The sequence below is a fragment of the Zea mays genome, chromosome 6, assembly GCF_902167145.1.
Source record: "Zea mays cultivar B73 chromosome 6, Zm-B73-REFERENCE-NAM-5.0, whole genome shotgun sequence".
NCBI lineage: Eukaryota > Viridiplantae > Streptophyta > Magnoliopsida > Poales > Poaceae > Zea > Zea mays.
The window spans coordinates 35,111,401-35,137,355 of record NC_050101.1 but is presented as its reverse complement, the minus strand read 5'-3'; the positions used below and the strand labels follow the sequence as shown (position 1 = coordinate 35,137,355).

General features: G+C 44.7%; 1 protein-coding gene across 1 annotated transcript; it reads left to right on the top strand.

Moving 5' to 3' along the window:
• The first annotated feature begins 21,316 nt into the window (after positions 1 to 21,316).
• On the top strand, positions 21,317 to 24,987 carry LOC103629182 (wall-associated receptor kinase 2). The gene is made up of 3 exons (XM_008650354.3): positions 21,317 to 22,242; positions 23,576 to 23,734; positions 23,822 to 24,987. The coding sequence occupies exons 1-3, from the start codon at positions 21,351 to 21,353 to the stop codon at positions 24,880 to 24,882; spliced, it is 2,112 nt and encodes a 703-aa protein (XP_008648576.2). The 5' UTR covers positions 21,317 to 21,350; the 3' UTR covers positions 24,883 to 24,987.
• The last annotated feature ends 968 nt before the right edge of the window (positions 24,988 to 25,955 follow it).

Here is a 25,955-nt window from a genome sequence, read left to right as displayed (position 1 = left end):
AATCTGGTATCCAAAGGGGTCTACCTTTGACTTGATTGGATATTTAGAATCCGATTATGCTGGATGTAAGGTCGATAGGAAGAGTACATCAGGGACGTGCCAATTCTTAGGAAGGTCCCTAGTGTCCTGGAGTTCTAAGAAACAAACTTCCGTTGCCCTATCCACCGCTGAGGCCGAGTATGTTGCCGCAGGACAGTGTTGCGCGCAACTACTTTGGATGAGGCAAACCCTCTGGGACTTTGGCTACAATCTGAGCAAAGTCCCACTCCTATGTGATAATGAGAGTGCTATCCGCATGGCGGACAATCCTGTTGAACACAGCCGCACAAAGCACATAGACATCCGGCTTCACTTTTTGAGAGACCACCAGCAAAAGGGAGATATCGAAGTGTTTTATGTTAGCACCAAAAACCAGCTTGCCGATATCTTTACCAAGCCTCTAGATGAGAAGATCTTTTGTAGGCTGCGAAGTGAGCTAAATGTCTTAGATTCGCGGAACCTGGATTGAGTTATAGCATACATGTGTCCTATGCCTTTGATCATGTCCCGTCTATGCATTTTGTTGTTTATTTATGGTGCTCAAGTTGTACAAGCACTCCCCGGACCACATAAGTCCATTTGCAAGTGATGCACATATTTAGGGGGAGATGTGTTACAACTTGACCCTTTGAGACTAACCATATGTTTGAGCTTGCTTGATTTAGTCTCAAAGGTGGATTGGAAGGGAAAAGGTGAACTTGGACCATGCAAGACTTCCACTGCACTCCGATGAGAGGGTAACTCACTCCAAGTTCATCTCCATATTCCTATTGCCTTTCTGCTCTTAATTGACAATTTTGGTGAGGCAATGGGGTTTAAGGGCCAAGATTGATCCCGTTTTGGTGCTTGATGCCAAAGGGGGAGAAAATAATGCCAAAGCAAGAAATGGATCAGCTACCACTTGAGAATTTTGAAAATAGTAGAATTAGAGTTTTTGTTTTGTCAAAATCCTCTTAATGTCTCTTTTTGTCAAAAGTTGGTCTCTTGTGGGGAGATTGGTTGATTATGGGAAAAAGGGGGAGTTTTTGAATCTTTGATCAATTTCTCTTGGAATACCTTTCTCTATGCCTCGACAAGTGAATTTGACTTAGAGATAGGAAATTGAGTTTGATTTGCAAAAACAAACCAAGTGGTGGCAAAGAATGATCCAAATATGCCAAATGTGAATCAAAACAAATTTGTGTTCTCATTTGCATTGATGTTGCACTTCTTTTAGTTGCTTTTTGTTGTGTTGTCATAAATCACCAAAAAGGGGGAGATTGAAAGGGAAATGTGCCCTTGGGCCATTTCTATAAGATTTTGGTGATTAAGTGCCCAACACACATTAAGGGAATGAGTATATGCTAAAGGGTGGACAAAGTGCAAATCAATACCAAGGTATGATTCTAGACTTAGTACATTGGTTTTTGTGTACTAACATATTTGTCTAAGTGCTAGAATCAGAGAAAAGACAATTGGAAAAGACTTGGCTCGAGCAGCCAAGACTCTGCTCAGTCTGGTGCACCGGACTGTCAGGTGGTGCGCCGGACAGTATCCGGTGTGCCAGGCTGGCTCTGGTGAAAAGGCCGCTCTTGGGATTTCGTCGGCGGCATACGACTAAAATTCATCGGACTGTCCGGTGTGCACCGGACTGTGCGGTGAGCCAACGGTCGGTCGCGCAATCCGCTCGTGACGCGTGGCCAGGCCAACGGTATGAAGGGGGCACCAGACTGTCCGGTGTGCACCGGACAGTATCCGGTGCGCCAACGGCTCCAAACCTTCAATGGTCGGCTGCGCCAGAACAGGAAAGAAATCCGCACCGGACAGTGTCCGGTGCACCAGTCGACAGAAGGCAAGAATTGCCTTCCTGGAATGCTCTCAACGGCTCTTAGCTGCCTTGGGGCTATAAAAGGGACCCCTAGGCGCATGGAGGAATACACCAAGCACACTTTGAGCATTCTTGATCATTCACACTTCGTCTTTGCACACTCGTTTGACATTCTTAGTGATTTGAGCTCCGTTCTAGTGAGAACTTTGAGATATTCATTTGAGCTCAAGTCTTGGCCGTGTGTGTGTGTGTGCGTATTGCTGTGGACTTGTGTGTGTTGCTCATCCCATCCTTACTTCCGTGTTCATTTGTGATCATCTTTTGTAAGGGCGAGAGACTCCAAGTTATGGAGATTCCTCGCAAACAGGATATAGTGAAAGGAAAAGAAATATCGTGGTATTCAAGTGGATCCTTGGATCACTTGAGAGGGGTTGAGTGCAACCCTCGTCCGTTGGGACGCCACAACGTGGAGTAGGCAAGTGTTGAACTTGGCCGAAGCACGGGATAAACCAATGTGTCTCTCTGTGTTGATATCCTTGTGGTTATTGTGTTTTGCAAAGAACTCCTTTCTAGCCACTTGGCTTTATTGCTCTAACACTTAATCAAGTTTGTGGCATTAAGTTTTAAGTTTTTACAGGATCACCTATTCACCCCCCTCTAGGTGCTCTCAAGAACCATACCAAACATGCCCTAAAGGTACCAATCTTTAGTCTTTGTTGCACAAACCAGTACTAAAAACAATATACCTTAAGTACGAATTCTTGGCTTGAACTGTAAATCCATATTTAGTATCAGTTTATGTCGGGGATAAGATCCCTGGCCCCTGGGTGTCCATCGGTCAACAAGTGCACTGGGGAAAGGCCTCTAGCAACTGGGGCCCGCTGGTCAGCCGGAGGATGTAGGTAACAACTACCCTAAAGGCACCCGTCTGTGGACAAACCCCGCGACAACGAGCCCAGGGTTGGACGTGGCAGAACCTGACAGGGGGTCGGGTGCACCGAAAGGAATCCACATGAGTGGATTCCACGGCTGGCCCGATACCAACCCATCATAAGTGACCGGCCGCATTAATTGCGCCTAGTGACGAGTTAATTGTCGGCAGAAATCGGATACTAAACATGGCCCTAAAACCCTAAACCCTAAACCCGTGGGACCTTAATAATTGTCGGCAGAAATCGGACGAAACCTTGAGGGATTACATCCGACGCTTTTCACGACAATGTAACCGGATCACCAACCTTGCTGACACCTACTCTATCAGCGCCTTCATCTCGAGGACCACCAATGAGACCCTATTGCATAAGCTGGGGCAAAAAAGCCCGCGAACAACAAAGGAACTTCTCGACATCGCAACCAGCCACACATCAGGAGAAGACGCAGTGGGAGCAATCTTCCACCACCGCAAGCATAAGGCCAAAACGACAAGGAGTCTGATAGAGGTTTCGACAGCCAGTTCAAAGCAAGAAGGAAGGGAGACCGGCGACGATAAGCCGATATGCTGGTGGCTACGGTGGGCCAGAAGGGAAGGAGCCTCCAACCGAGGATGCCACCTACCATTTTGAGAAACTTCGTGAAACCCCATGTCTGGACCATTGGTACTCGGTCCGACATGCCTACAAGGATTGCAAGATGCTTAGGAAGTTCCTAAGCAAGGAGACACCACCCAGGACGGGGTCCGAGCCCTGGAAGGACGAAGAGCCAAGGAGAAGAAGCCCCATTTTCCTCGTCGAAGCTGGTTGCCTACTGATATTTGGGGGGTACGACCACTACGCTTCGAAGAGAAGTCAGAAACTCGAACAACTTGAGGTGTTCAACGCTCGGCTAGTAGCCTCGATCTTCCTCAGTTGGTCCAACCACACCATTGCTTTCGATCGGTTCGACTGTTCTAGGCACCTTCCCCAGCATGGTTGATACACGCTTATCGTCAACCCCATCATTGGCACGGTATGACTGTGTAAAGTTCTTAGGGATGGAGGTAGCAGGCTCAACATCCTCTACTCCACCGCGTTTGATGCCATGGCGTTTTGACTAGAAGCTCAATAGTGGAGACGACGGGGAGCGTCCGAGAGGAGTTAGAAGCGGAGCACCACTTGCGTGTGGAGAAGGCCCATGGCTCTCTACGGAGTTACTCGACCAAGGTGCTGCCACACCCGGTTTTGAAGGTAAACAGAATGTGAACCATGCACGTGCCAGGATAAAAAATTCACGTATACAACGATTACATAAATGACTCATCATAGCACAATGCTTCGAATAACAATAGATAATACTATAGACTAGAGTCATTTACATAATATAAATCAAAGTGCACATAATAGAAACGTAGCCAACATAAACAGACTCACCACAGGTAGCTGACTGGGGGAGGTCGCTAGCCTAATCCTCGAACTCGTCGAAGTCCTAGAACTCCTGAAGATTCGCCTCGACACCTTCTTCTTTACCTGAGTACGTGCAACACCTCAAAAGAAAGTGATGAAGATAATCAACCATAAACATCATCCTCCGAGGACGAAGAAACAATTCGATGTGTCCGAAAGGTAACGGGGATGATCCGTAAGATTAATCTAATGGGTGTGCCTCTGCAGGTCGAGGATCTTCTCTTTAATATTGATAGAAAAAAGCAAAGAAAGAGAGGATGCTTTGCATGTGGGGAGAAGGACCACTTCATGGACAGTTGTCCAAATATGGCCGAACCCAAAAAGGGGAGGAGCAAAGGCAAGGCGCTTACAAGTGTAAAAAAATTGGGATGACTCTTCAAGCGAAGATGAACCTCCAAAGACACGTAGCCACCGATCCTCATCATGCTCATCACGGTCATCACACAAGTGCCTTATGGCAAGAGGTAAAATGAGTATTCGATCCTCTAGTGATGATAGCAGTAGTGATGATGGTGAAGGTGAGGGAAAACCCTCCTTAGATGAGCTTGCGGAAGCCATTAATTTTTTTAAGGATGTATGCACTAAACAAAAGGCTCAACTTAAAACTTTGAAAAATATGTTGATTGGCTCTCAAAATGATTATAACTGTTTGCTAGAAAATTTGAAATATTTGTAAATTTGAATTGTGAGCTAACAACTAAAATTGGGCAATTAGAGTCTAAAGCTCCATCCTCAGCTACCAATGATAGCCTTATTAAAAAGAATAAAAAGCTAAAGGCTAAGTTAGTTAGCTCTCAACAAGCAATTGAAAACTTGCTAGAGAAAATGGAATTTCTTAGCATACACAATAATGAGCTAACTACTAAGCTAGAAAACATTGGTAGCACCCCAGGAGCATCTTTAGTTGAAATTCCTAAAATTATTAAGAAAGATGCTTCTACTTCTTACTTTGATTTAATTGATGATTCTAACCCCTGCAACCAAGTGCTTGTTGAGAATATTGTTGTAGAAACATGTTCGAATGAGGTTGCAAAGGAGAATGAGCAATTAAGACAAGTGGCTCGCCTTGGCAAGACTTTGTATGACAAGAAAGGCAAAGCCAAACAAATCCAGCCTCCTCAGGATAACACCACTGTGGGAGTGAACAAGCCTGTGGAGGGAGAAATTGTGATTTGTAGGTTATGCCACAAGGAAGGCCACAAGTCTTATCAGTGCAAGGCGAAGACTGGGGATAAGCAAAAACAAAAGCTCAAGAAAAAGCTAACAAGCAAAATCTAGAACACCTACATCAACAAGGTGCACAAAAAGGCTGCTACACCATATTTAATCAAGAAGAAAAAGAATGGAAAGGTGATAGCAATCAAGGCCAACAAGCAAGCCAACAAAGGAAAGGGGTCCAAACGCATCTGGGTGCCAAAGAAAATTATTTCAACCATGAAAAGCACCAAGAAGGTTTTGATTCCAAGATGTAAGTGAGAAGTCCGAAGGACTTCGGGGAATTTGGAGACTAGCCAAAATTGTGATGTATTTCATGGATGCATCATATTGGATCAAGTCTATTGCCAAGTAGGTTAGTGAATGCTTTGGACCCAAATTACCCACCCATGACTAAGGTACCTAGATTTATTACATTTATTTGTTTTTAGATATGCACATCTATTTTCTTATATCTAGTTTTACATATGGTATTTACTTTTGATTAAAAATGCATGCATACTAGGTCAATCATTTGGTAGGAATGCTCGATTTCAATTCATATTCTTGAGCAAGCCTACATGGTTTAAAATGATTAAGTTAAGCACGGCACATAGTTTATTCAACATTCCTAAGTAAATGATATTCCAATTGGTATTTTCATATGACGTATCCTACAATTGATATTCTTCAATGCTTCAATTGGTATCATTTAACTTATATGTGCCAAATTTCGGATTATAGATAATTTGCCCCTCTTGATATCAAAAATCAAAGTGCAAGTCTCCTACAGGTATTCAAAACTTGTATGCACACTTTCAGGGAGAGGTTACTCTATAATCTAAGTCTTTGAGACTAATACTTGTTTTCAAGTTTATTATGTGTAATAGTCTCATTGAAGGAAAATGGACCCTGGAGAAAGACAATAAACTTCCACTGCAAAGCTACAAAATTTTCATTTGGTTCCACAAGTGGTTTCATTCAACAAGTGGCTCCATTCAACAATTGGTATAATTTATATGTCTTTTCCAGACTTTTGATTAGACTACATTTCATATCTTATACTTCCAATGTTGCTAAATGCATATGTTGTCAAAATTTATCTTTTATCTATGCATAAGGGGAGTTAGTCTAATCAAACTATATCTTGCACCTCTCTTTCTCATGTGCTTTTCCTAAGTAGAGGATCTCTGTCAGGGGAGGTATTTCTTTGTCTATGACAAAGGGGGAGAATATTCTTTCGAAAGGGAGAATACTCTTTTAGGGGGAGTATTCTTTTTAGAGGGCAAGACTTCTATTTTCTTCCTATATGCTTTTAATGTCTCTCTTTTCGTTGGATGATGCCAAAGGGGGAGAAGTTTTAGGGACCAAAGCAATGAAAAATATATCAAACACCAATCACCGCCCAATTTAAAATTTTGAATTCTTGATCTTATAAGTGGTTTTGGTCTTTCAAGTATCTTTGGTCTAAAATAGGAAGTAAGTGAATTATGGAGTTAGGGGGAGGCTTAAGTCCATAATCTCACTTTAAGGAGACACTCATGCATCCTAGCAAGTAGATTGCATATTTTCATTGAAATGTTTGTTATATTTGCTTGCTTTGGTTGTGTTGTCATCAATCACCAAAAAGGGGGAGATTGTAAGGAAAATGGACCCTGGACCATTTGGCTATGGGGATTTTGGTGTTTGATGATCAACATAACCTGTGGACTAATGTGTTAGCTAGTGGTTGTATTTATAGTTCACAGGATGCGAAGAGGATTAGACTAAGGCACTGAGGATGCAATGCCTCAAAAGAAGACATAAAAGAAACATAGAAATCCAAGACTCCAGAACAAAAGAAGCCCAAGGAAACAACGAAGAAATCCATGAAGTGGGCAGTCAGCCAGTGCACTTGTGGTGCACCGGACAGTGAACAGTACCTGTCTGGTGTGCACCGCAGAGAGGCCGCAACTAGGCACTCTCGGGTTGTAGCTACGAACTATCCGGTGTGCACCAGACAGTCTGGGTAACGGTTGGATCCAACAGTCAACTGCTATAGACCCCAATGGTTGGCTGACGTGGCCAAGACACCGGACAGTGAATAGTGCATGTCCGGTGTGCACCATCTGTCCGATGCGCCCGTCGACAGAAACAACAATTTTCTGTCCAACAGCTATAATTGAGGGGGAAGGCTATAAATACCCCCAAGCAACATACCAAGACATATTGTAGACATTTGGAAGTGCTCAAACACCCAAGTGCTTAATAAAATCACTTGATGATTAGCGTAGGTGATTTGCGAAGTGCTTAGGTTAGTTAGACCGCATTAGCGCTTGCTCTAGGTGAATCCTAGTTAGTTGAGTGAGTTTAGAAAAACCACACAACCCCTCGGGTCTTGCGCGAGCCGTTGTTATTATACCGAGTGGGGCAAGAGTCTTCCGAGACCGTGACAACCGAGTTTATGTCACGACCGTCACCGTGTACCAGAGGGAACGAGGCTCGCGGCGTTTTGGCTAGAAGCTCGATAGTAGAGAAGGCAGGGAGCGTCTGAGAGGAGTCAGAAGCGAAGCACCACTTGCGCGTGGAGAAGGCCCATGGCTCTCTACGGAGTTACTCGACCGAGGTGCTTGGCCCTCGCGTAGGTTACCCTTTGCGTATAGTCAACAACGAGGATTAGTCGAAACCATGCATGGTTCCGGATACCTCGGTAAAAATACCGACATCATCCACGAGAGTTTGCATCTCTACCTTGCTCTTTACCTTCCACATTTATATTAAGTATTTAAGTTTCAATCTTGCATTTCTAGTTAGATTATTTTGATTGAAACTTAGCCTTTGCGGTATAGATAGCAACACTTAGACAAAACCTAGTTTGCACATTCTAGATTATTTATTTGCATAGGTTTTGCTCTAGGGAGTTAATTATGGCCTAGTTTAGAAAGAACTTTTAGAAGTCCTAATTCACCCCCTTTTAGGCGTCACCGTTTCCTTCACACAGTATAGCGTATGTATGAATGCAAAGGCAAATGCTATAACTTGGCATGGGAGCCGCCTTTGCTCAGGAACCATTGGAGGAACCTCGAGCCATTGATGAGCAAGCCCCCGATGCAAAGAGGGCAGGTAGAACCCTCAAAACGATGGATGACGTAAAGGGAGTGCCGCCAGACCTCGGGTGACCTAGCGGGCGGGTGGCACCCACAGGGTCCATGCCCCATCCTTGATAGGAGGGCACACTCATCGACCCCTTTAGCAAGGAGAGGAATATCTTTTCTCAACAACGCTCCATCACGTGGGGTATCCCACAGACTTCAGCATTAGTCATCTCCAAAGCTGCGCTAGCCATGCCCAAATCTCTCAGAAGGCTATCCGCCATCTGCCGCGGAGGGGTCGGCAAGGTGGATGGCTGGGACATGGGGCCATGACACCTTCGCAGCTCGGAATAAGCGACCACCACCCTAAGGAGCATACCGAGGATTAACTAGAAGAGGGATAAGAGGAGACCCCAAGATAAGGGCGGGTTGGTCATACCATTTCATCGAACAATTCCCCTAGGAAGTCTGCCCCAATCCATGGGCGAAAGGAGACATCGACTAATAAGGAGGTCCGCGAGCAAGGTCGCTCACACTCCCCTCTCTTACTTTTAAAGAGGGAAGGTACACGAAAAATCTCACATAGAAAAGGGGGCGAGACTCAAGGGCCTTATGACATGAAAAGCCAAGGAACGAAGTTTACTTTATTACTTTAGGGAAGCAGCACTGAGGCACGATACATTGCAATCAACACGTGCCACACACGATGTCATGAGCTGACACCCTAAGCGCGAAACTACTAGCCACCTGGTCCTAACCTTCTAGCATGTCTTCCAACCCTTCATCCACAAGGGATGAAGGATGACCCACGATGTCCTAGAGGCGGTAAAGCACGACTCCCCCATAATCAGCGCCACCACGGCTCCCCGACGAACCCCGAAATTGGTGATGTCCCGTAAGCGGCACGGGGCATTGTTTAGGCGCTCGACCAAGGAAGTGACGTGGGCCTCGATGTAGTCCAGAAGCTAACCTAGGCGATGGTGCAGCTTCTCTAGCTCGGGCCCTAAGGCTGCTAGGAGAAACAAACAAGGTGAGAAAATACACAAGGAAGCCAGGGAAAGGTCAAAGAGCAACTGCCTTACTAATGACAGGATCGTTGGCTCTAGAGAGCTACATGTGAAGCAGCTCGACCTCGACGGCCTCTTGCGCCATGTGAGAGGCGTTGCAACTACCTTGAGACACCCAAGGCAGAGTGAGAGGGGAGAAGGAGCTCGGCCGTAGCGGCCTGATGGGTGGCGATGCGACCTCCTGATCAACGACGACTGCCCTGCAATAGAAGGAGATGGGATAAAAATATCAGGCCTGAGAAGGGGGTCTGGGGAACTCAAAGAAAGAAACCTACCTCAGCTCATGGCCCATGGGGCACGACATCCCACGACCCATGATCTGTCGATCACCTAGTCGTAAGGTACGCTCAAGGAAGAGACTAAATAGAAAATGAGGCCAGGGGTGAACAACGAGCGTTCGATAGCCTAGGACTTATAAAGGGGAAGAAGCGCCTGACTCCACCTCGAGGGACGACAAGTCGCCTTGAAATTAGCTCGAGTGCCAAGGAGGAATAAACACCACGATCACTCGAAATGCAAAAGGTCAAAGTGCGACCCGACCCTTCATCAGCCTCGAAGGGAGACACTCTCCCCTTGGGGGCTACTATCTGGGATAAAATCCCTGGCCCTAGGTCCCATCGGTCAGCGAGTGCGCTTGGGCAAGGACTCTATAAACTGGGGCACGCTATTCAGCCGGAGGATATAGGTAATGCCTACCCTGGAGGCGCGCTGCCCCTGGACGAGCCCCATGGCACCGAGCCTAGGGTCGGGCATGGCGGAACCTGATAGGGGGTCGTGCGAGCCGGAGGGAACCACTCGAGTAGATCCCGCGCCTAGTTCGATTCTGACCTGTCGTAAGTGACCGGTCGCATTAACTGTGCTTAGCGACGAGCCGTGATGAAGGCGCGAATCCACCTCCCACTCATTACCTACGAAGCCCTCGGGCTACACAGCACCCATGACCGATGAACTCCTCAGACTATGGCTCATTTATGGCCCATGCACCCCCCGACCTACGACACACTCATGACCTATCGAGACTAGACCTAAGTGTGTAGACTACTGGCCGAGTGCAACACGACATGTCGTACGTCGTACCGAGCCCCGAGTTATGAAGACCAGGGGTCAGCGTAGCCCAAATGTTGGCGCTCGGGCCCCACATTGCCCGCACTGTCCACCATAAAGAATACGAGATAGGTAGGTGACCTCGGGGCCAACGAGCACACGTGGCTTCACCCCATGGCAGGACACTTGGTTTACCATGGCCCGGTGATTCCTTCCTAAGGAAGCCATCGCCGGTTGACCCCTTCCTCGGCCTATAAAAGGAAGAGGTTGGCCCCTAGATCACAGCATCCTCGAATGGACAGACGGACGCACGCACAATGACGGACCTAGATGAGAAGACACCTAGGTGCAGTCAAAGGTGACTTCGAAGCGCTTTTCCTTTTCTGACCTTTGCTTGGGACATGGAAGTAATAATCAGGATATATAAAACAGATCGTGTCAAAAACTCAGTTCAATCTTCTCTTTCCCCAAGCACCAAAGGCAGGAGTCAAAGCCGCATCTTTCTTTTTCATGTAATTCCCCAATATCTCATTACACGTAGCATCGATAGCACCTAGCCATTCATCATCTAGCTCTCTAAACGGACTCCTGTATTGATATGTATTTTTTAAGTGCACCAAACCACCTTTCCTAGCCCCCTTGGCTAGATGCACCACCCTCTTCCACCTTCGGCATCTCACACTCATTCACAAGGGGCCATACCTTAAAAGCTATATGCTTCTAAACCAAATCTCTATTGCAAAAGTAACTGCGAACAACATTAAAATCCACCAAGCAGGCTTGAGCTTCTTCTGTCTCTACAACAACTGGCCTCTTTATACTGAAGCAAAACACAATGGGCCTCTGGATAATGATCTTAATATCTTCCATCTTATTTAAATTATTTTTCACATACAACCATTTCTTCATCGAGGAACCTGGCCATTTGCATCGAAAAGTCAAAACATGACACTTGACGTTCGACCGGTATACGAAGGTGTAGCAACAAAAGTTATTGTGGTACTGTTCTTTACTAGTTGCTTTTGTTTGGTAAAGCAGCTTGTGAATATTGCAAAAACAATTGGCATTTGGCTCCACACCTTGAATCTTCACTGTCCAGATAACCCCCCACCCTTACCAAAGTTTCAGGGGTAAGCTGATGAATATATCGAACCTTTTAGAACTTTTACCAACATATTGTGGAGAGAAAACTAAATCTCAACCTTCATAAACCTTCGGTGGACTATTACTTCATATTTCTCATGAAGTGGAATGGTAGCCTCCCACTAGGCCTCACAATGGAATATCTCTATATAAGTTTAAGATAAATTTGAGAACAAACCCAACTCAAAGAGTCTTTTAAATAGACGAGCTAGTGAATGACACCTATAGAAGGTTGCATGGGGAGCCTTGTGCACTCATTAGATATGGCTGGTCGTGCACCAGACTCCTCACTACAGATAGGGGATTTATAGAGGTCTGCAATAGTGTTCCTTGAGGCAATGCACTTTTTGGACATGTCTTGTGAGCACCGGTCAGGTTGCACCAGATACTAGTCCCATAATGGATAGTTTAGAAATTAGTCGTGAGAACTAAGAGCACCTAGAGAGGGGTTGAATAGGTGATCTTGCAAAGATACAACTCCAAACACAAACTTGATCTAAAATTAGGAGTTAGCACAAAACTAAACTAAGTTTGAAGTGAGAAGAAGAGAGAAAGTCATCTTCCCTTGACCGCTCTTTTAAGATATAACCTAGACTAAGAGCAATATTACAAGTGAATTTGGACAACTTAGGAAGAAATAAAATCAGAAGAAAGTAAATGCACAAGTGAGATAGGCGATTTATCATGTGGTTCAGTCAAGCCTGAAATGCTTGCCTACATTCACGTTGTGGTGTCCCTTTAGACAAGGGTTGCTTTCAACCCCTCTCAAGTGATCCAAAGACCAAACTTGAGTGCCACGATCTTCCTTATATCACTTTTATCTCTCTCGCAAGGAATATCCACAAATTAGAGTCTCTTGTAGTTGTACACAATAATCAGAGTTACAACATGAATCATAGCACAAGAGAGGGGAGAGAGTACACAAACAAGAGCAAAAACCAGCCACACAACATAAGAAGAAGAGCGCAGGAGCGCAAACACAAAGAGTTACAAGAACTACTCGAAAAATGCCCTCAAATCTCACTATAATCGCTTGGATGTGTTGTGGCATTCTGTCAGAGTGTAGTGATGCTCTTGGTATGCTTGGGCATGGAAGGAGTGCACCATGTGGTCCTTTTAATATCCCCAAAAGACCCATAGTCGTTGGCCTTTCCCTCTAAAAAGACGCTAAAATCTAGTTGTCTGCGGGGGCACTGGACCGGTCCGGTGCACCACCGGACCTGCACCACCAGACCGGGTCCATGTGCACCATCTTTAGGATCCTGACAGCTTCCTTCCTTCTGGGGAGCACACCGGACTGGATCATCAGACCAACACATGTTGTTTCCCCGTGAAGTAGCCCTTGGCGCCCGGAGCAAGCCGTTACTAAGCGGTCTGGCGTGCCACTGAACCATGCACTGTACCAGTCCGGTGAATTTTATAAATAAATAAAGTTCTCGAGACCTCACTGTTTAGCCGTATGAGTGGTCTGGTGCACCAGTCCGCAAATACCCCAAGTCCTGGGCCCCCGCTAACACGGTTCGGCGTGCCACCGAACCAGTCCAGTGAGGCCTAGAACATCCTAACTTAGGCTCTTTCGAGCCTATCTTCTTCAATTCTTTTTGACATTTTTAGCAACTTCCCTACGACTTAGACAAATATAATTAACACATAATCCAATTGAGTAAGTGTATATAACTCACCTTTTATTTGGTCATCAGGACTTGTATTTTGGCTCAAACTAAGTCCTAGAAACACTTTTCTCACTGAATAGAGTTATAACTCGAACAAAAGTGCTAGACACATAGTATGAGGCATATGCAACTTATCTAAGTACTCAAACCTCATGGTTTTACCTTTTTCCAAAGTTACACTTTCCAGCCTCCATTTTAGCTCTTTAGGACTTAGTACCTTCAAATTGCCTTCAAGTGAACCTGTGCTCATACTCATATCAGCTAATCCATGTTGGTGTGTTGGACACTTAATCACCAAAACAGTAGAAATGGCTATCTATCCCATTTCCCTTTCAAGAACCTTCGTCATACATGTCTGGTGCAGGCATCTAGTGAGCATCGGATAGGTCCGGTGACTTTGTGAAAACTCATTGAAGGTACAATGGTTTGTTCCTTGCGATGAGGCTATAAATACCCCCACCATATTATTCATTTGAGGTCTCTTTGTCACACCCGGATTTAAGGGAAAATCCAGATGCATCTCATATGTGCGCCAAAGCAAGATCCACACATACTATGACTCAGTGTATTGAGACGAATGTCATAATCTTTATTATATAATCAGAATGTCTTACAAAATAGCTAATAGTAAATAAATCGAGCTAACATACTATCTCCATGACGCCATAGTTGACTAGGAGACGATGCATAGATCTCGCTGTCGTAGTCCTCCTCCGGTGGTACCTGCTTTTCTCCTTGTGTGATTATAGCAAGGATGAGCTCCCATACGATTATCGCTCAGCAAGTGTGGGAAAAACTGTAGTGTAAGGCTTACCAAGGACAATGGTTAAAGCTAAGCATTGCTTTTAGTGTTGGTCAAATTTTATTAGCAATTACTAAGTATAAGTAAATAGAGTCCTAATTAAATAATTGATCATAATGAATAATAAATCCCACAATGCAATGCATGATAGGTTAAGTTTAATTCCATAAATTAATCATGCGAGAGTCCTGAGTCGCTCTTACCCCTGAGCACGACTGATATTCCAGTTTTACACTTTGCAGAGGTTCTACCCTTTATCCACAAGTCGTGTATCCCATGTAGCCAGGGATTGCAAGACCCTTAGACATTTCCAATGTGAATGGTTAGTGATCCACTACGAGGCATTTACAAAATTCCACTAGCTTTAGAAAACCATCTATGATTTCTGTGAGAAGGGGGCGATACAGGAATCCCTCGTCCGAAAAGCCATCACAGCATGATCGACCCAAGAACCTACCTATACCGGCACCTCCTCACAAAGTGGTTGCCTCTTTCGGGTAAGGTAGTCCTCCACTAACTTTCCTAATTAGTGAAGCAAAGCACTATTATCTCAGGTTAAGCTCCATGTTTCCAATTAACAAAATGATCTTCTCATGAACAATAAATAATCAAGCAATAATTATAAAGCATGATCATAATTTAGATATAATATTAATCCCAAAAACTAGGTTGAGTAATAGCAAGACTACCCAATATATCATTTGTTTGCAAGGTGTGGGGTAAACAAAACTAGTTAACCAATTAGGTCCCATTAGCTTAACCTAATTGTGCCACGATGATTAACATAACATTATTAGGTTAAATAATGTGATCAAGCACACAACTTGCCTTCAATGAGCTCCTGCTCAGAATCTTCAATCTGTCGTGCTTCTGGTTGCTCAGTTACTTGTTCGTCTACTCACATCAATACAAAGAAACATTATAGTAGCAAAATTAACATCACACCAAATAAGAGAACAAATTGTATAAGAATATTCTATGCATCGAGACGAAACCGTAGGTTCTCGAATCACTGAATTCGAAGGTAAAATGTAGGAGATATGATTATTCTAAGGTTTTAGAATTATTTTTATACAAAAATCTACTTCTTAACCTTAATTCAATAAATCAGGGCTGCAGATACATTTTCTATAAAATCAGAGGCCCTTAGTGTAATTTATAGGACCTAAAGTGAATGCTCTTTAACATACACAAGACGACGAGTCAATTCGGCAAAAACAGAGGGGCTCATTAATAATTATCACTCAGCGAAGGGGTATGGGTCAATGAGATCCGTGCGATCATGCATAGGCAAACCGGTACTCATCCCTTACCCTCAGATCTTTAATCAACGGTCCCAGATATACCACACCACACCATGTTCCGACCATGATCGCTCATCCATTGATGGTCGACACCCATTGGCCTGAGCCTAACCGGTATCCTAGGTTTGATCACCACCATTCATTAGTTGATTAGTGGCCCAGGGTTGCCCCCTCCCCGAGCTGGCTGACAACGACGGCGTGAGCCTTCCGCGACGACGGGCTCACGGGCGCATGGTGCCACGATGCTACAGTGTATCGTTCATCTATCCGTAAGGTGCTACACGATGTGTAGAATGACCCAAATGCAACAGAGACTATCTCACCTTGGTTTTTGTAGTGTTGTACTCCGTCGATGTCGGATGGCGGATCCGTGGAAACTCTCCCGCTCCGGTGAGGAGTTCCCGAGTCTACACGACCAATCATGCTTGCTTCTGTTGTTGCCTCAATCGCCAGCACCTGGCACAGTTCCCCGGCCAATCACAAATCTTCTAAGTGGCGCCGGCGCGGCGGTAGACGACGGTGGACTTTGGCGGTCGCAGGGCTCGACACTCCTTCACACGGTTCTCCTCACGGCAGCGGTCAGTGAAACAGGGAGTTGGGGTATGAGGGGAGGCGCCCATAGCTCGATCTTATTGGTTCCTCCGCGAAGGTTATGGTTTGAGTTAGTTGCAATGACATCTTAGAAATCCGCGCACGGTGGTTGGGATTTCCATTCGCCCGGCTACTGCAAGAAGGTAAGGCTCCTGGCGAGCCGGGCCCGCACATGTCGAAGGCAGCGTTAAGTTTTCCTAAGGCACGATCCATGATTGGAAAAGGAAAGGGGTAACCTGCTGAAAGCCCTTGGCACACAGGTATTAGTCATTGTTGCCTTTATATCCGTGATGTATGAATGCACTGGATTATGGAATATGAGCCATATATGTTTTCCACATTACACTTGGAACAATTCCTAATTTGTGATGTACTGATAGGATAGTAATATATGTTAGGTTGATTTCTTCTAATTAAATACCATGTATCTAGAACTTGCAACGGTTAAATACTTGTAGTGAATTGAAACTGCCAGTCAACAGTTAAATACTGAAGAGGATTGATAGTGTCAGTTTTAGGACCTTTTCTTAATTTCTTCTTCTTATGTTTAATGAGAGTCCAAATTTTACACGTAAGTGCCATAATATCCTTTCATACTTCGTACATTTTTCTAACAATCAAACCCGGACAAAGCTTGTTTTAAGTGAAGCGAACCGACATTAGGTTGCAGAACCTCTGAGGGCTATGGTTATGGGAGCTCCTTTGGAGGATGCTCACCACCTCGCCCAAAGGTACGACAAAATGCATCAAGAAGCTGAAGCGCAGGTGATTTCGCTATGTATTACACTATTCAAAACTGTATGTTCTGTTTTCAGCTGAGCTTTTAGTCTGTTCTCTGTTGCACTGAGACCAGATGAAGTAGTTGAGAACTTGAGACATGACTAAAATAATCAATTGGTGTAACAAGTAGTTACGTTGATAACTTATTAATCAATATCATTTTCAGATTTGGTTTTACTCGGCTAGGGAGGGAAAGACCGCCCTCCCTGTAATATATTAAGAAGAGACTGAAATATGATCTCGGCCAAGAAAATCCCTGAACCCTAGCCTATGATAAGTTTGGTCGACCTCTACCTCCACATTATTGTCCTGTCTTATGATGCCTCTATGCATTGGTGCCTCTGGGAGTCTCCGGTGAACATGGCCAAACCATCTCAACCGGTGTTGAATAAGCTTTTCTTCAATTGGCGCTAGTCCTAGACGATCGTGTATGTCATCATTTCCCATTTTGTTCACAAACCCTTCTTGAAACTACATTGTTGATAATTGTTCTTCACCACCTATTCTTCTTTCCAAATATTGCTCAGCCACTTGCGTTTCCGATTTTGTTCACAAAGATTTTTAGTTCTATAACTTGAAGCCACTTAGGCATACTATATAGTTCCTTTTTTGTTCCTGTGATGAACTAAGAGAGTTGGTTTTTGAGTTTTGCAGGCTATTGAGGTTTCGATAAATTTGTAGCAACTAGCACAAGCCCAAGGGATACACGTCCCGGTGCCCCCACCACCACCTCAAGTTCATTATCCTTGGTCTTCACCTCCACCTACACCTACATCATCATTTACTTGTTGTTAGTTATATTAAGATGTAACTCAGCAAATATCATTTGTACATGTATATTAGACCCCTCCAGCTACCTTGCCGACACATGAACGAGAAGACGGGTTAGACTTTGTCGAAACGCTCTTCGCTAGTGGAGGTATCGACCATCACTCGTCACTGTAACCCAACGGTGATCGACGACCGTGAGCTTCCATGTTATTGTGTTCTGATACTTGAGACTTTTATTATGACTATGTATGAGATATTGTCTCTTATTAGTACTGGATGAGATGTCTTATTATGACTATGGATGAGACTTTTCTGATGTAATTGATGAGACTATGGATTTAAATATTGTTATGTGATTGTGTGTGAGATGTTTTATCTGAAAATATGTTGTGTTATATATCTGTTGACATATTTGTTATGTTGTGGAATGTGGTGTAAAATAAAAATAAACAACATTTGTAATGCTGGTCAAATTAACTTCCTAGAGGCTTATTGGGTCGTAGGAAGTTATCCAGCTAACTTCCTAGGGGCTACAGTCAACCGTAGAAAGTTAGTCGTAGGAAGTTAGTCAGAGAGGCTTCTTTGGCTGTAGGAAGTTAGCTAACTTCCTAGAGGGCTCTAGGAAGTTAAGCTAACTTCCGACAAAAAATTTCCGAGAGCCAAACTTCCGACGGGATGGCTTAACTTCCGAGAGTTTAGCTAACTTCCTAGAGTTTAGGGCTAACTTCCTAGGGTTTAGGCTCTAGGAAGTTCACTATTTTGGTGTAGTGACGCCAGCGACATCCAAGCGGAGCACGTGGGCAAGTGAGGCCGGCTAGCGGGCCCCGCATGTCGACGCTGCGGTGGGGAGTGGGCAGCGTAGCGTGAGTGTGTACGTGGCGCAAGTGGCCGGACCAACAGAAGTTAAATGCTTTTATCTTTACTAGGTGAGTGCCCGTGCATTGCAACGGAAACATATAATAACATAATAACTTATATATAAAATGTATCTTATATTGTTATAAGAAAATGTTTCATAATCCATTTGTAATCCTAGCCATACATAAATTTTGTTATTTTAATTTAGTTGTTTCATTACTACATTGCAACCATCAGTATCATGCAGACTTCGATATATGCCACGATTTGCATGGTCTCATCATTGAAGAGCACGTGCCACACTTGTCGGTAGAAGTTCCCTCGTACATTGTCAGTCATCAGGTACGCACCATCATACACGCTTGCTTAAACAAAAAAGGCAAGTGTATGTGTTTGCGAAGAGAATTAAAGGCAGGTCAGCCAAAAGCTACCCCGACGATGGCGAGTGGTCATTGCTGTCGGTCCTCCTCTACATCACCTCTTAAGCCAAGATGACGCCATAGTCCTTGATATAGTAGTCGTCGAACGTGCACGACATGGCGAGTACCGATGACTCTTGGCTGGGCTGTCAAACGAAGTGCACCCTGGGCTCATCAGCAAGGTAGTACACCTAGCCGTTGCACCACCGGATGTGCTACTCCTCTACATACATCTTGTTCGAGGACACTCATACAACGTCAGCAACGGTCGTCGTCCCAGCGCACAAGAATTCATGGCTGGTCAGTAGTGACTTACGTGGCAGGTTGAGCTTCCGGTGGATGATGAGCTGGATGACGTGATGGCGCCGTTGTCAGATGCGGTGCCTAGAACAACCCGAGAGTCGCCGTTGTTGGCGACGACCATGAGGTCCCCCTGTTTGAAGATGGACAGCGCGGTGCAGCCGCTCTAGACCACGTCCAAGCGGCGGCTGCGCTGGAGCTTGCCGAACACAGCGATGCATGCGGACACGTAGTACTGCTTCGAGAGGTCGAACTGGCAGTCGCCAAGCTTCTTCTCGTCGTCGATGAGCAACGCCAACGCGAGCGCCTCCTGCCAGTGGTGTTTGTTCGGGGATTCCAAGTAAGAAACATGGATTCATCTTTGGCATGGGTTTATGAAAATCACTCACAAGTCAGATCTAAGAAAAAATATTACGTAGAATAAATGTCACACATATAAAAAAGGAATTTAAGTTGAAAACATTATTCAAACAAAAGAAATTGCATGCAAGGCTCTTCTTTAAATACTACTTTCTCTATTCAAAAATATAATTCAGGAATCTCGTTGATAATTATCTACTACTACACATTGTGCAAGGGTAGCAGGTGGGCTTTGAGAGAGATGTAGTAGATATTTTTACTGTAACAGATATTGACATAAACACACATGTGGTGTAGTGGTAGCTACGAGCACATTTGCTTGAGGGGTTGCAAGTTCAAATCCATTGGAGCCACATTTGTGTTTTTTAATTTAATTTTAGCTAGGCATGGGATGCACGTGGGAATGGGAATGTGGTTTGCGGGGAGGGGGGAATGAGAAAGACAGTGCGGTGAGGGGGAAATGAGAATGACAGAACACGGAATGGCAACTGGGAAACATGGAATGGCTTTGCAGGGAGGGAGGAATGGGAATGACAGAACACGGAATGACAGCCTACCCCTTACCGCCTTAATAAGTAGTAGAGATTATTTCTGTTTTTTGTATCCCTTGTATTTATCTTCTATTTATTTTCTTTTCTTATTTTCTGTTTTTAAATAATTTTTTTAGAGTTTTCAGATTCAGTTTGAATTTATATTTTTTTATGACTTTGTCAAATTAGATACATCAATACAAAATTACCAGCATAGTGGACATTTGTTGTGTTTGTTTAATTGTTAATTGCTTTAGTCAAGCCCATAATTGTTGTTATGCACAAAAATAAAATGAAATCACATAAACCCTATACTGAAAGAATTATTTTATTCCACTATATTTTGGGTATTACACTCTTGTCCATTTGTTCATATGAGGAAACTGGGAGAGCCATTTTTTAGTGAAGCATTTGGGATCTGATAATCGTGATATTAGAGAACTTATAGTGCACAGAGAGTAGCAAGTATGTATTCACCTTCGTCATTAGGCTTGATTATGTCAAGTGATAGTTTGTGCTTGCTATTCTTGGTGATCGACATTACTTAGATGGTCTAGTGTCGATTGGATGCTTGGTGATCACTTTATGAAGATTGTGAGTGGCCCAACTCATGGTGTAAACGATCGTGGATGATTCACCATGCCGTAGTGATGAATAACCAATTCATAGAGAGCACTTGATGCTTGCACGGATCAAGAGGGAACCAAACCCTTGCGTGGATTTTCTAATAAAGACTAGTGAGTAGTGCTCACTCTATGATATCTTGGAAAAACATCGCCGTGTTTCTAACACTTTATTTCCTTTGATTATTTACTTTTGTGCAAATTATTTTTCATATTCATATTATTAGAATTGACATACTAGGATAGAGTTGAAATTTAGGTGCAAAAAATAGACTATTTGGTAGAATTATTACCTTTTAGTCATTTAATCCTTTCCTATTCTATCTAGGAGTATGGATCGTTGTTCTATCGTAGCGATTTTATGTTTAGATTAAAAAATGTAACTTGTATATGTAGAATTGTATTAGATTTTTTTTTGCAAAATCTCCTAATAAACTTTACAAAGTCAAATGTTGTGATTGTGACATGTACTGATAGGGAGGGAGTAGTTGGCAAGGGTTGCAGTTGCAGCTCTAGCCACTCGCTACTTAAACGCAGTGAGTGCTACCTCCTAGTCGATCACCGGTAGTCGAGAAGTAGCGAACCATAGAATAGTAATGTCGACGGCTTTGACCATACTGCCATTGCTGCTGGTGGTAGCAGCGGCTTTCACGATCAAGGCTTGCGCTGCAGCTCTCGAGGCTCTCCCAGGCTGCCAGGACAGCTGCGGCGGCACTGCCATCCGATACCCGTTCGGCATCGGCGCCGGTTGCTACCGCCCGGGTTTCGAGATCATCTGCGATGGCGGCACGCCGGTGCTTTTCGGCACCACGAGGGCGGTCCCGTTGAGCAACCTCTCCATCAGCACGGCGGAGGCGCTCGTGATGTTGCCCGTCGCCTGGCAGTGCTACAACTCCTCGGACCAGGTGTATGACGTCGACTACGGCGACGTGCAGTTCAACAAGGCCGGCGTGTACCGCATCTCCAACGCCCGGAACCAGGTCGTCGTCGTCGGCTGCAACTCCCTGGGCTACACCGAGAGCCAGCGGAGTGAAGGCAGCGACTACTCCTACGCCTACTACACCGGCTGCATGTGCTTCTGCAACAACTCTGCGAGCGCCGTGGACGGCGTCTGCTCCGGCGTCGGGTGCTGCCATGTCGACTTCCCGTCCGGCCTCACCAACAACAACATGAACTTCAGATCGTACACCCATAAGAATAGGCTGGACTTCAGCCCTTGCGACTACGCCTTCTTCGTAGACAAGAACTACACCTTTCACACCACAGACCTCAAGATGGATCGCAACAGGACGATGCCGGTGTGGCTGGACTGGGCCATCAGGGACAACCAGACCCAGACGTGCGAGGAGGCCAAGAAGGGGCAGGGGCACAACTATGCCTGTGTCAGCTCCAACAGTGACTGTTACAACTCTACCAATGGACCTGGCTACGTCTGCAACTGTAGCATGGGCTACGATGGCAATCCATATGTTACCAATGGATGTACTGGTAAGTGCATGCCCAAACACAGCTACATACTTTATAATCCAATTCACCCATTCCAAATTATCAAACACTATAGTTTTGTTAAATATGTATCTAGTGTATAATCTAAGTACATAGTAAAAATACTAGCTACCTTCGATCTCGAATATTCGTCGTCCGCTAGTTTATTTTTGAACTAAAATAAATGGCGACAAATATAATAAAATGGAACGGAGAGAGTATACATTAAAAAATTTAAAATATCTTATAATTTTAAACAATGGTAGTAGTAGTATAAAGTAGAGTAACAAAAATACTCTATTTAAAAAGACAATATATATGTTGGTTACCATCTAGCTATTAGGTCAAAAGGTTGAAGCCAATTCAAATGAAGTTATCAACATACCTAGAAGTTAATATTAATTCTTCTTAAAAAAGGAAGAAGTTTTGCTATGCAACATATATATCGTAAATTCTTGAGGGTCAATCTTGCTTATATATATCGCCACATAGTAGAAGATAAACACATCTTATGTCATGAAATTCTTATCAAAGGTAAAGTCAACTGTGTGTGGAGCTATTTTGCAAAGTCTATTTTAATGGAATAAAAGTATTCAGACCTCCCACAATCGTTCATTACAACCCAAAAGTCACTTAGAACATGTACAACCTGAGCCCTTGGATCGGTCTTTCAAGTACAAGAGATACCTAAAAGATCACTATCTAATCCAGCAGGCCACTCCCAGTATTTTTCAAAGTCTATCATAAGTTGTATACATCTACTCCTGCAACAACCAGTAGACTATTAGTGGAACCCTATATATATTAAGCCTAAGTATAACATCACCAAAGTTGGTTGCCAGGGGCGAAGCTACCTTGTACTTGTTGTGTATAGGGGTGCACATGCATCCCTAAAAACTGCAAAAAAATAGTGACTGATTAGAATTTCACCATATATATACTCCCTCCAAATCTAAATTATAAGTCGTTCAAACATGTAAAACTTTGTCTACAAATAATTGTTTTGTTACTTAATTAATTTTAAAACCTAATAATCATATGCACCTATCTGTTTTAAAAATTACTTCTACATAAATATAAATATATTAAAAGTTTATTTATATTTATAAAATATTGGTCAAAAACTGTATTTTGGAGATCGTGTCGTTATATTAAACGACTTATGATTTAGATCTATAAGGACAGAAGGAGTATACATCGCCTATGAGACACGTCTATACAACTACGTACATTAAAGTACACCTCCTCTAATTTACTCTAGCTTCGTCACTATTAATTATTATGTATATATGTACCTAATGGATCGGAGACAAATAATAGTTGATGAATCATACAGATATCAATGAGTGCGAACGCCCGGGATACCCATGTTTCGGCAATTGCCGGAACACGGAAGGTTCATATGAATGCACATGCCCTAGTGGTACCCACAGTGGTGATCCTTTCAAAGAACCCTGCAGCTCCAATTTTCCCTTACCAGCACAAATTTCCATAGGTACGTTACGTACGTATACTCCTATATGCTAGCTAGCTAGCGCATGCATGCATATTTACCGGCTCTTTTCTCTTGTTTATGCCGCAGGTGTAGTAGGTGGTCTTCTCATCATAGCAGTTCCCGTGCTGGTCGCCCTGATTCTCAAAGAGAAGAGAAAGATGAAAGAGTTCTTTGAGAAGAACGGGGGTCCCACGCTAGAGAAAGTCAACAACATCAAGCTGTTCAGGAAGGAGGACCTGAAGCCGATCTTGAAAAGCATCAACCTCATCGGACAAGGCGGTTTCGGGGAGGTTTACAAGGGGCATCTCCACAGCAACAGCCAGCCAGTCGCGGTTAAAAAGCCGAAGAATGCCGCGCCGCCGCCGGCGAAGAAGAAGAAGCAGAAGACCGGCGACGGCGGCGGTGCCTTGGCACAGAAGGACGACCAGTTCGCGAACGAGGTCATCATCCAGTCCCGGATCATCCACAAGAACATCGTCAAGCTCATAGGCTGCTGCCTCGAAGTCGACACGCCGATTCTGGTCTACGAGTTCGTGTCCAAAGGCAGCCTCGACGACATCCTGCACGGCGGCGGCAGCGGCAGCAGCACCGTGCCTCTCCGTCTGGACCGGCGTCTGGACATCGCTGCGCAATCCGCGGACGGTCTAGCCTACATGCACTCCAAGACTACCACGTCCATCCTGCACGGCGACGTTAAGCCGGCCAACATACTTCTGGACGACAACTTTGTGCCCAAGATCTCTGACTTCGGTATATCTAGGCTGATCGCCATGGATAAGCAGCACACCAACTACGTCATTGGCGACCTCAGCTACATGGACCCGGAGTACCTTCGGTCTGGCATACTGACCAACAAGAGTGATGTGTACAGCTTTGGAGTTGTGCTCCTGGAGCTCATCACCAGGAAGAAGGCCTCCGCTTCTGACAACAATGGCCTGCTCAAGAACTTCCTTGACGCTTACACCAAGGACAACAGGTTGGTCACTGAGCTGGTTGATGCGGAAATCGCGGCGACGGAAAATCTTGAGCTCATTCATAGCATGGCGGGAATGATCGTGCAGTGCCTAAATCTCGACATTGACAAAAGGCCGGAGATGACAGATGTAGCCGAGCGCCTTCAGTACATGGCTAAGAGATCTCGTGGTTAAATACATACAAATAATGTGCGTGGTTTGCTGGTGTGAGTCTTTTTATATTGTACGTAGTTTGGAATCCTACTTTATATAGACAAGAAATCAAGCAATCTAGTAACATATATATATATATATATATATATATATATATATATATATATATATATATATATATATATATATATATATATATATATATATATATATATATATATATATATATATATATATATAGTTTGTATATTTTGAGTTTTACACTTCCAATAACCAGAGGAAGCCCTGTCCCAACGGTGCCATCCGGTTCAGCTGCACCAGGTGCAGGTGACTATAAAAGACCCTCAGGCCGTCAGGGATTAGGTTTTAGTGGGGTGGCGGTTCCCTCGGGCGAGCGAGCGACAGCGGCGGTTTCCTCGGGCGTGCGAGCGGCGGTGAACCCGGGGCTAGCGACTGTGGTGCGCCGAGGCGGGTGACCGGTGGTGTCGGGGACCATAATTAGGGGTACCCTCAACACTCCTAATTCTCAGCTGGTAACCCCCATCAGCATAAAGCTGCAAAGGCCTGATGGGTGCGATTAAGTCAGGGATCAGTCCATTCGAGCGACTCGATCACGCCTCGCCCGAGCCTAGCCTCGGACAAGGGCAGCCGACCCCGGAGGATTTCCGTCTCGCCTGAGGCCCCCCTCCAACGGCGGACACATCTTCGGCTCGCCCGAGACCCTGCCTTCGCTAAGAAGCAACCCTGACTAAATCGCCGCACCGACCGACCAAATCGCAGGAGCATTTAACGCAAAGGTGGTCTGACACCTTTTTCCTGACACGCGCCCTCCGGCAGAGCCGAAGTGACCGCCGTCACTTCGCCGCTCCACTGACTGGTCTGACAGAAGGACAGCGCCGCCTGCGCCACTCCGACTGCAGCGCCACTTGACAGAGTGATGCTGACAGGAAGCCAGTCCCTGCCAAAGGCACCATAGGAAGCTCCGCCCGACCTAGGGCTCGGACTCGGGCTCAGCCCCGGAGGACGGCGAACTCCGCTCCGCCCGACTCAGGGCTCGGACTCGGGCTCAGCCCCGGAAGACGGCGAACTCCGCT